The following is a 12,076-nucleotide window of genomic DNA, read 5'->3' on the forward strand; positions in this document are numbered from 1 at the left end:
GAGAACGTAAATACAAAGCAATGGCTTAACCGCTTGCTATCGTGTTGGTTTCTTTGTAAATTTCTGTGGGCCTCAGTACAAATGACCTGGTATACGTATTTGGCTGGAGATGTGCTAACATGGAACCCATAAATTTGGTATATCAATGACCCCATTTTGAGGCCAGTTTGATATATGGATGGGTCATTTTTTTTCGAACAAGTTCTTATTTTTCCGAAAAATTGTCCAATTTTGACCGACTGTAAGACAAACTTTTTTTTAATTTGCCAAAAATGTCGGTAACAATTTGCATTAAGCATATTAAGGGGACTGTGCACTCTCAGAAATACAATAACTAAAAGTGCTGTAACTACTTCATTATTCATGCAAGATTAAGTTTGGAGAAAATCAACAAAAAAACAAAAACAAACACATTACGAAATACGAAAGTATTTGTTTTATTTGAACCGGATTTATTATACCAAAATATTATGCTAGGGTACATAGTATGACGTATATAAGAATTCGCTGTCGAAGTTATGTAATAATCGGAATAACTACCATAGCAATAGATGAATACAAATTTTGAATAGATCGGCCTGCACTACAAGCAGGTTGCACTCATCACCTCTGTATGTCTGCAATCATAGATTGAATACAATGTCGCTCTTTTCAAAGATTCTTATCTTACAGGTGCGAGTGACATCTATGGCTCAATGCATAGGTACCGCGTGAACGTTGTAGTACAGGGCGGTCTGTTAAAAAATTGTATTCACCTATTGCTATGTAATTAATCCTGTTACATCACTTCGACAGCGAATAGGAAAACTGGATATATAAGCCAAACTTGATAAAAAAAATCATGAAATAACATGATTTCACACAAATGCAATCAAAGTTGTTGCGTTGTATTGTGATATTCACTAACATATTGATCATCGTGTGCATTTTAGCAACTCCTTTTAGGCATTATTATTATAAACACCTAGAATAACAAAGTCAATTTTAGAATTAACAAATTCAAAATGTATGTATCAAGTTTATTGGAGCAATATTTGGTGACAAATATTTCATTTAGCACTGCTGTTTTACTCTAAAAACAAGTGTTTATAATTTATAATTAACATTATTTCTGCAAAACTTTCTGAACATGTAACACCTTTATTAACAAATAACTCCATTAAAATGTTATCATTCAATACATTTATATAACTCGTGTTATACACTTGCACACGATTTTTACGTGTTCACAAACTATAATTGTAATACTTCCTCTAGACATTTGCCGTCAATTATTTTCATCACTTTAACATGTTAACACATTTTCACTCAATATTATTGTTAAAAAGTTTGCTCAAATAGTGTTACTATATTAACACTTGTGTCTAGAGTCTACTGCATTATTGACTTAAATAAGTCAAAAAGATGTTAATTAAAAAAACAAAACAAACAAACAAAAAACAAAACACACAGGACAATAGGAAGAAGCAAATCGCAAATTTTGTCACAATATTTCGAGCCAGTGGTAACTCCCCCTTGACCTAGAGCTATACACCCTGTTACACTGCCTGAACCTAAAATTCCTTGTTGCTGACCGTACTCTTTAAGATGAAAAATCTAATATCTAACGCCTTAAAAAACACGTTTCTCCTCCTATATAAGAAATTCTAAAATAAATATGAAAGACCATCAGTTACTCTGTTGATTAATTGTACGTCCATGTCCATAGTCGCGATGATTCAAATGCCATGGCTGCCACTTTTTATGAAGCCCGGTTCCGGAATTCCGTGTATCCGAGGGTACTCGTGTTTGTCGTCGAACTTTAAAAACACCCACTTTTGGATCTCATTTCGCGAACTTCTCAGGATAAAAACACCCTATTTTTTAAGCAATTTCGCGATTTTTGTTGCCCTTCTACATTTTTCGCTAAACGCGAACAATATTTCTTATACAATGTATACACCCCTTTCTGAGGAAAAGCAATTAATGCACGGCACCCGCGGTTGCATGCATCGTATTTTTAATATGTGATGTTATGTAATGTGTCCCAAATGGAATAACGAAACTGGGATTTGAAAAAGAACTGAATGATGAAACTACATGTATGTTGATTGATAGAATTAGTGAAAGAAGAGCATCCTTTTTTCAATTTTGCGAACAAGTGTTATGAGAAAAGACCCCTGAAAATACCCCCTAATTTCGCGAAATTTCAGACGAGAACATGAGTACCCGCGGATACACGGAATGCCGGATCCGGGGTATAAAGTGACCGATCAATATTTTCGCCAGCAGGGAATGGGTGAATATTATTGAGGGAAGAACACGCTCTTTTTTACACAAGGAAGTCAATATTAATGGTTCGTTCCAAATATTATGTGGAATTTCCCCATCCCCTGTCGTATTGACTGGTCTACAATGCCATGGCTAACATGGCGAATATGATTTGACCTTTTCGGTAAACCCAAAAAGCCTTTGCAAGAAGACCTGAAATGACGACATCTCAGGTCTACTCGCAAAGACTTATTGGATTTATCCAAAAAACATACAGGGCAAATTATTAATTATGTGAAAAGAGATTCACTCCGCCATGTTATCATGTCGCTCACGAAGGGCAAAATAGCACACCTCTGGGTTATTTAACCATTCGCCTGGTAAAATTCGATCCCGACTTCGATTTAAAGTGCGTATACTTGTTTGTGCCGATAACATGAGCTAAGTGCAACTCCTGGAAATCTTTTCAGCAAAGTGCCACTTGCATAAACCTAAACGAAGCTTGAATGCGCAAAGTATTGTTCGTCGGGTAAATGCCAGCGGCACATTGTGCTGATCTCCATTTCGTGACAAACCAAGGCAGCGGATTTACCATAGCGTTACGCATGGACAATTCTGAGTCAGTGCTCTTTGGGTTATATATCTTGGTGCCAGAATATTACCTGAATAATCACATCTATATTCTTTTTTGGTCATCTGTCTTAAATAGTTATAAACCCCAGCACATGCCAAGCATCTTGGTAAAATATTTCATAAAACCGACTTGATCACAATCGGCATATAATATATTACATAATTATTAATATTCAATTTATTTTCATTTGTAATAAATATTCAAAACTTTTGCAAAAATATAACAAGTGCAATTTTAACAATATTATAAAAAAACACAATATTTTTTAAAAGACTAACATATACAGCATTGTTATAAATATTAAGCGGGTACTCTTAAAAATAATGGATTAACTTTGAACCAGTGCCTCGTATAAGGAACTCTTCCACAAAACGATTCTTGAAGAAACAATATTCCCGTAGAACATAATCCATGTATTGAATTGGTGATCGCCCATTGGTATTTGAGTAGTCCGTCCATCGCCAAAACAACACCCAAGGTATGCCCTAACACATGGAAGATCCCTGATTCTGCTCTTACTTTGGGTAATCGGTTGGGTACATTGTCGCGTTACCAACAAACGTGTCCAGTAGTTAACATTTGGGCAAGGTGAAAGTTCTGTCTGGCAAATAGTGAACCATAGCAACTGATCCCATCTTTATTACTGGGCAACTTGACGGAACGTGATGAGTAAATCCCAATGGGAGGCCCTAAAAGTTTTTATCAAACTTTCCAAATCCGTTATCAATTAATCAAACTTTCCAAATCCGTTATCAATTATGCAAGGCTGGTTACGGAATTGCTTTTGGAGACTGGGAGCTTCTTCGATGTTTATACACCAAAGCAGTTAATTTACTGTAATCAAACAAAAATTAATTCTCATACCACCAGATGCTGGAAAATTTGGTTCCAATTTCTAGAACCTTCTTGAAGGTAACTGGTTCTTCCAGAACCATTTGGTGGAAGATGTTTGATTCCTGGACAAACATGTTTAAAAGTTAACAGAATTTTTAAGGGTGTAATAACAGAATGCCATTTGCACCTTCTTTTACGGTAAGGTTTTAAATAGAAAACTTATATAAATGAAGTGACCTCCCAACTTTAAGTAAGCATTCCTGTATGCATCACGGTCAGTATTAACGCCTTCAGAACTATAATATATCGGCCATACCCATGTGGGCGATTTAAGAAAAGTCTATCACAAAGGGAGTATGTTTTTCAAATTGAATTGGCAAAGGTTAAATATTTTGAAACCCGTACTCCCCCTGCATATGAGTATTTCAACTCCCCCTGCATACATGGCATATGAGTATTTCAAATGAAAGTTACCCAATTGTCTATTCTATTTGAAAGCGATACTCTCTCTTTGTAAGACATTCTTAATCATCCAGAGGAAGTATAGATTTCAAAAGGAATAGTACAATCCCTTCAATTTTGCACCTAGTAATTCCTCTATTTGTTTCTTAAATCGCATTAAAATCGAATGCTTTTTGCATATCGGTATTGCCGTCAACACCGCGGCATATTGACTAATTCACATACCGTAATGATTCGCCAAATGGCGCTATGGCCTCCATTGACATAGGCCGAAGTGGAATTTTAGGCACAACCTAAAAGTGTCCTATCGTAAAATTCCCACCAGAAAATAAGGACACGGAACCTTAATTCTTGTCGTGATTTCAAAGGAGGGAGCTCTCTATTTGCACATGAAATTTACCCCGAAGCAAAGAGCCCAGGTGCGCCATTAGGCGAATCTTTACGGTATAGCCTAACTATATATAAACCTGTTCATTTGCATTACAAAAGATTTTACCACTGTCGCCCATAGTCATAAAACTGACCCAGCTGAAATGATACCAAATTACCTCAAATTACGATATCAAATGCTATTATTTCAAATGGTGATCTCAAGTTCTCAAAACCTTTTTGAAAACAATAAGTTTTCGCAAACAGTGCAACCAAATATTGAAGAAAATGAGCACATTTCTTCCAGCGTCCAAATGCAACCCATCTCAGCTGCGTATCTCCTTACCCACCTCATCATTGAGAAGCTACGGGTATATAGAGTTGGGTGCAAAGGGCATTCTGTTATTAGTTCTAGAATCTTAAAACTACACAATATACAACAAATCATTCGCCCTTTTCTGGTTTTTCTACATGCATTAGTACTGTTTTTCCATACATCGGGTTTGTGTGTTTTGTTGTGGACGGCTTGTAAATGGGATTGGTTGACTGTAAGAAAACAGAAACAATATAAGAATTGATGAAACTAGAAAATTAGAGTAACTTTAATAGCAATGAAATGAGATAAAAACGTGACAAGGAAATGCAGTGTGTTTTTCTATATTCTTTAAAAATTAAAATATGAAGTCGTTTGAATCTATTTGTATTAGTTTCAACAGGTAATATTATTTCACGTTTATATAAAGTTTATGATGTTCATCTCGTCAGTGCGGTACTTAATTGTAATACTCATAGAAATTTGTAATGAAAATAGAATTTATTTGCAGAAAATGTTTACTAGCACACAAAATTAAACAAAAAGATCAGGATCTTCTTTTCATATTAATTAATCTATTCTCAAATTCAGCTCTTGAATTTAGCGATTAACCACCCATAACCCCAACTGACATGGGTGAACAAAACAAAATACGCAGTTTTAACACACACTCCAAAGAAGAGAAGAGAAGAGAAGAGAAGAGAAGAGAAGAGAAGAGAAGAGAAGAGAAGAGAAGAGAAGAGAAGAGAAGAGAAAAGAGAAAGACTCTAGTGAAAACAAAAATGACAAAAATAATGTGGACAACAACAACAAAAATAACGACAATGACAACAACGACAAAAACAACAATGACAAGAAACAATTTGATAACTTACCGTATCCCACTTTGCTTTTGATCTTTCCTTCTCAAACTCAGCCCATTCCTTTTTGTCTAAATACCATATATACAATCTGAGTAACAGGACTATTAATAAACCGATTAATAAAATGGCGATAATGATTCCAATTGCTACATTTACAGCACTCACACCAGCGCCTCCTCTCCTCTGACACTCTGTAGAAAAGGAAATCACAATTATAAGTTAATGTCTTATAGTGCCCATGATTGATTAATTATATCATGGCTGTGAGAGGCCTCAGACACAAAAACAGAAAAAAAGAAGAAAAAAAAAAAAAAAAAGCAAGCCGAAAAAAGAATAAAATCAGGGTAAAAACGCCAAATATGGGCCGAAAATAAAAGAAAACGCGTAAATTTTGGCAATCAAAAAAGCTGAAATCAACTTAAAAGCTGAACTTCACACCGCTGTTATATGATGTATAATCTGATTAACCAATCAAAATAGAGCTTTTTGATCTCACTAATCCCACCAGCCCTACTGACTATTCTTACCATATCTCTGATTGGCTCAATATATGATATAGCCCTCTTGTTATCCAATCAATATAGTTATTAGAGGCCAATAATCCGACGGCAGTGACCATGAGGTAAACGGCCATAATCTGGTTTGTTTCTTTACATTTATTGACACTATTCAACTCCAGGTAGCTCTTTTGTTAATTTGTCCCGTATGTTTTTAGTTCATTTCAAGTACATATCTTTCCCCGATGCACGCTAATGAAGTCGTTATTTCCATCAAAGAGATTTTCTAAAGAAAATAATATTACCTTATTTTAAGTACATATCTGAGTGTCTGTGAAAGATTGGTACCGGAGATAGTTTAGGTTTCTTTGCTTACTTGCAAATTGAAACTAGGAAACATTAAGTATAGGGGTTTGCCAATAGTATCCTGTTTAACTCGTCTATTTCACTTTAAATATAGTGATTTCCCCAAAATGAATGATAAGATTTCAACAAAATTCGTGAGGAAGATTTTGTCTAGGGTAAATTAACAATAACTGTTACACACATATATCCTACGACTTTAGTTAGTGTATGTATATGTACCAGTTAATCATTAGTGGGGAAAAAATCATGAAATTTGGGGAAATCGCTGTATTTCCTAAACGACGTAAGTAAAGTCAATGATTTAAACAGTATACTATTGGCAAACCCCCATATTTTATGTTTCTGAGTTTCAATTTGGATAATTATTTATCCTTGCAAGTGATCAAAGGAACCTAAACTATCTCCGGCACGCTTAATTTTTTTCTGCAACCATAACGGGACGCAAAAATGTTATAACCCATAGGAACACATAGGAAAACTTTAGGGTTAGTGCAAGTGTTAGGGTTAGGGTAAGTATTAGGGTTAGGGTTAGGATTTAATAAAATTTTGCGTCCCGTTATGGTTGCAGAAAATAATTACGCCTCCGGCACCAATCTTTCGGAAACACCCAGTATATCGCATTCTTAAAAGTTTCCAGAATCTTCCTTCCTATACTTTGTACAGACTTGAAGAGTCCAATATAATCAACACTTGGACTCAACACTTGGACTGTGTTGGATAGGCTCACTTCCCCCCCCCCCCCCGAATTTTATTTTCAACTATTTTTTGCCCAAAACTCATTTTTACTCATTTTACTAAAAGTCATTTTTGACCCAAAATACATTTTGGGCCAAAAATCAAATATTTTGACAAAAAATCATGTATTTGACCAAAAATTATATTTTATGACCAAAATCATGTTTTTGACCAAAATCAAGTTTTTGACCAGCAAAAGATTCTGAAAACATAAGAATACAATTGGATGGTTTTTTTTTCACCCAATACAAAATTGTTTGGTCTCAATACTATGAGTTTAAAAATATTGGACTTGGCCATGTAGCTCGAACTCACAGCTCGACCAATAAATTTGTGCATTGGTTCAAACCATCCAATTTTAAATCAGAATACTGACCTGTCTCTTTTTGTACATGAACATGGACTGTGCCATTGGATAGAGTTTCATAAAAATATTTCACTGTACAGTTGTTTGGTAATAATGTCTCACACACCAATGTGTTGTTATCTGTAAGAAGAAGAAGAGGCACTAGATTAAGAAAACATGTATTGAAAAATGCTTTTGCAACTCATGAAATGAGATGTAAAATAAAAACGATTTTTTTCTCGACGTCGATTATTTGATGCAACAAGTAGTCGTTATATAATCTGTTTCAATTACCGTAATTCTAATGAATGTTTATTACCGAAAAATTAATTATGGCTTAAAAAAACAGAATGTTAAAACGTTTTAATTACTTTATATAACCCTTTTTTTTCCTCTTCCTTCTTTTCCTGCTCCTCTTCCTCTTTCTCCTCTTCGTCTTCTTCCTCCTAACACACTGCTACTTACATAATACAAGTGTTTTTTCTACTGTTATAATCATCCCACACTTATCACACTCATCAGGTGATAATCTGCCTTCATCGAAGACTTTGCATAAAACACATTCTCGATATAGCCCGCAATCACCGACACATATCTGTAAAAGTAAATTGAGAAAATCAAGCATTGGAATATATTAGAAGAAAGTAAACTTAGAAATTAAGTGCATATTGGAAATGCACTTTTGCCCTTTTAAGTAAAGAAGATGCACAGCAAAAACTGAGCAACACTTAAAAAACACATGACCACTTAATAAACACTTGTTTGTACATTGAAGGTATTTATAAACACTAAAATAACACTAAAACACGTAAAATATGAAGATGTTTATTTTTTAACACAATATAGTGTCCAAAGTGTGATTTTAACACTATCTTGTGTTAAAAAACGTAAACATCTTCATATTTTTACGTGTTTACGTGTTAATTTAGTAGTGTTTATAAATTACCACCCCTAACCTTCGCTGGACAAGCAAGTGTTTATTACATGTTCAAGTGTTTATTAAGTGTTGCTCTGTAGTTTTTGCAGTGTATTGTATGGTCATGGTGATAACTACATCACTGTTTTGATATCAATGTTGGTTGACAACTGAGAGAAATTTGCCATTCTTTTCCGGAGGAATTCAAATATTGAATTAATACTTTTTTAAAGGCTGTTTTTTTTGGCAACTTAGTTTAGGCCAATAGGATGAAGTTGAAGAGTTCAACCAATAGGGACATACTTCAAGAACTAAAAGGTCTGTTCAACTAAAAGTGTGATATATGAAGTCCTGCATACAACTCTTCACAGGTTTCTCCTTAAAGAAGGATCTTACCAGTAAATCAAAAATGTTTATTATATTATAATAATTTGTAATCATATTATCGTTGTCATTTTCGCATCATTGACGAATGCCAGATGACTATAAACCGCACTTTTATAACCTGTGGAAGCGCCTTACGTGATTCGCCGAGCGCCGGTAGCGACCATGGTCACAATCGGATTTGCACAACAACAAAAAACAATGTCGCCAATATTGTCAGTATTGTACAATATAGTTATCAAGATTTCGTCAATGAGAAAAAAAATTCTAAAAACTTACCCCACACTCCTCGCATGATGGTCCACGGAATGATTCCTCCGGGTCACACTGGCATACCCCGCATACACAATCCCCAAAACCATTACAGATTAACTGTATACAAAGGTATGGGTTTAAAATGAAATGGGAGTTTGTTAGGGAGCCACAGAAAAAAACCAAATTTAGACACTTTGGCTATCAAAATAATCAATAATATTCTTTTAATTTTAATATTTTCATAAAATGTTAAGCAGTTTACTATAGCATACCTATTTCATGATCTGTATATATGTTATATTTGCGTTGTTACAGGATATACTGTGGATTTCAATCACTTTACTTACAAGGGAAACGACATGATTTATAAGAAACGACTCAAAGAATATACTTTACTTATAGGTTAATAAATGCGTATCACTTGTTGGGAGTGATATTGTACATAATAATACACGCGTACTGAGATTCTTCTTCTTTTGAGATATTGATGCGTCTAATGCATGAGCCCCGCAGGGGGAGTGCATTAGACACAAATAATGCCAAACCATGGCATTACCAAAAACCTGAAAATGTTTTAACAAGACCAAATGAACGAACAAACAAACAAATAAACAAACAATCAATCTCACCCCTGTAGAAGCCATACATGAGTCATTAGTATCTGGACACTGACATGCGTTCCCTGTATAGCCTTTTTTACATTGACATTTACTCGTCCACGTTTTTTCATCACATACACACTTCCCGCGTTGTGATCCTGCCAAATCGAGAAAAAAAAAGTTAAATGAAAACGTTATCTTTGTAAAATAATTGTATACATTTGAGAAGAACTGTTTCCCAGAGAAGGTGTGCAATTTATATCGTCTCTGGTTTTCCTTACTTGGGTTGATGTTCTCCTTATAAAAATACACTTCTGCGTTGTTCTGTGTAAACCTACCTTTGCTGATATAACAATTAATAACATCGGTAAGCTGTTTTACACCAGAGCAAAGAGGAAAGATTGAATCAATGATAAGTCCGCTATTACAGACTGCATATCTCATGAAAACCATGTTGTCGACTGGGAGGGAGCGAAAATCAAACTCTAATCAATACACAAAGCCTCTAATCAATCCGCGAATATGTATTCGCAGAGAAGGCGACACAACTATGAACAGAGACATTGTAATGTATTCTCTTGAACACGTATACCACTCACTAATCAAGCACACATGACATCGTAGGAACGAGACTACCAGTTCCTGAGATGCAGTGAGCATGGAAAGCACCTGTGATCAAGATGGCATGATCAAGCACATAACACATCGTATTGTTAAGATTGTGGGTCGACTAGTAATAATCACGACAGAGACATAATATTTCGTTCATAAGTGTACATCTATATTATCAGGATATCCAAAAGGCTCAGCAATCTCTTAACTCATACTACGATAACTACTCCAGCTACTAACTCCAGCTACTCACTAGCCGCTCAGCCTGATTGGCTGCCCTTATATACAACCAGCAAGGTCGGGGTGTCTGGAGATCAAGTGTGAGGGATGGAGGAACCTTGACAGAGGGCTTGTGGGGAGCTAATTAGGCTAGAGGGATGACCATGACAGAGGGGAATACAGAAGGGCCTTGGAGGGGTATTAGAGGGATAATTGGTTGGTGAAGGATTGGGATCAGAGGGATGACCATGGTAGAGGGAATAACAGAGGGGCCTTGGAGGGGTATTAGAGGGATAATTGGTTGGTGAGGGATTGGGATTAGAGGGATGACCGTGGTAGAGGGGAAACAACAGAGGGCCTTGGGGATGATTGATTCAGTGAGGGGTGAGATTAGAGGGATGACCATGGTGGAGGGAATAACAGAGAGAGGATTGGGCAGGTTAGGGCTAGGCCTATATGAAATACATAACATGTTCATAATAGATAATAATCATGATAATAGTCCATAATCTCAGATCTCAACACTGCCCTCCTCCTCAAAAAAAGGTCGAACTCCTGGTCGACTGAACGAAAAGCAAATTTTTGTCTATATATATATATTTTTTTCTTTTGGAACTAGCTACAAAAGATACAAAATCAAATCACTCAAGAAGAAATAAGCTAAAAGTAACCACAGATGTAATACTGAACGAATCAAAATTAGTGAACCGAAGCAAAACTTGAAAGTGAATCAGTAAATTGACTGAATTGGATGTACATTGTACTTAACACATGCTGTTAAATTGATGAGTTTGGCTCAAATAGCTCAAAATATACTTCAAAAACTGAACTGTAACACAAGTACACATATCACCCAAAGTAAGCTGAACACAATCCCCTTTGGCTTTTTCAAACACATGTAGTTATGGAAAGCGAGCAATGTTGAGATATAATACACTAAAACTACAAATAATAGGTTATACATGAAGTAAGCACAAGAAAAAAATGGAATCAATATTGGAAAATTGAAAAACAAAATGAATGAAAAATTGAAATCAACTATTCTAAGAGTATACAAATATAAAATTGAGCATAAAGATAAAATCAACTGAATAAAGGCACAAATTGAATGTTGGAAATATGATGAATAGACTTTAAAACAAGTCTGATTAATCAATTAAGGATAGCACTGTAGAACCAAAGAAGTAAAATTAATTTGGATGCAAAACTTTGCTCAAGTAAGCAATAATACCGTTAACCAGTTGAGATACTGAAAGAAGATAGCAAAATTTGTAATGGCTCAGAATTACCAGGTGATTTTGATTGGCAAAATTAGCATCACTTCTTAATCTTAAAACCAGAAAAAAAAAAATGTGGTCACCGATGAGCCAAATTAATAGAGTGATAAAAATTTACGAATATGCAACTAATGCAATAATGAAG

General features: G+C 35.2%; 1 protein-coding gene across 2 annotated transcripts in view; it reads right to left on the minus strand.

Annotated features, from left to right (window-relative positions):
• Positions 1-3,617: 3,617 nt before the first annotated feature.
• The window catches only part of LOC140162706 (integrin beta-5-like), a 57,630-nt gene continuing 49,171 nt past the window's right edge, over positions 3,618-12,076 (minus strand). For both annotated transcript variants that reach the window (XM_072185979.1, XM_072185978.1), the window contains exons 19-24: positions 9,854-9,981; positions 9,249-9,341; positions 8,135-8,264; positions 7,700-7,810; positions 5,738-5,916; positions 3,618-5,095 (exon numbers count right to left, since the gene is read on the minus strand). In XM_072185979.1, the coding sequence (XP_072042080.1) occupies positions 4,994-5,095; positions 5,738-5,916; positions 7,700-7,810; positions 8,135-8,264; positions 9,249-9,341; positions 9,854-9,981 (743 nt within the window). In that variant the 3' untranslated portion in view covers positions 3,618-4,993. The remainder of the gene's footprint in view (positions 5,096-5,737; positions 5,917-7,699; positions 7,811-8,134; positions 8,265-9,248; positions 9,342-9,853; positions 9,982-12,076) is intronic.

This window comes from Amphiura filiformis, chromosome 10 (genome assembly GCF_039555335.1).
Source record: "Amphiura filiformis chromosome 10, Afil_fr2py, whole genome shotgun sequence".
NCBI lineage: Eukaryota > Metazoa > Echinodermata > Ophiuroidea > Amphilepidida > Amphiuridae > Amphiura > Amphiura filiformis.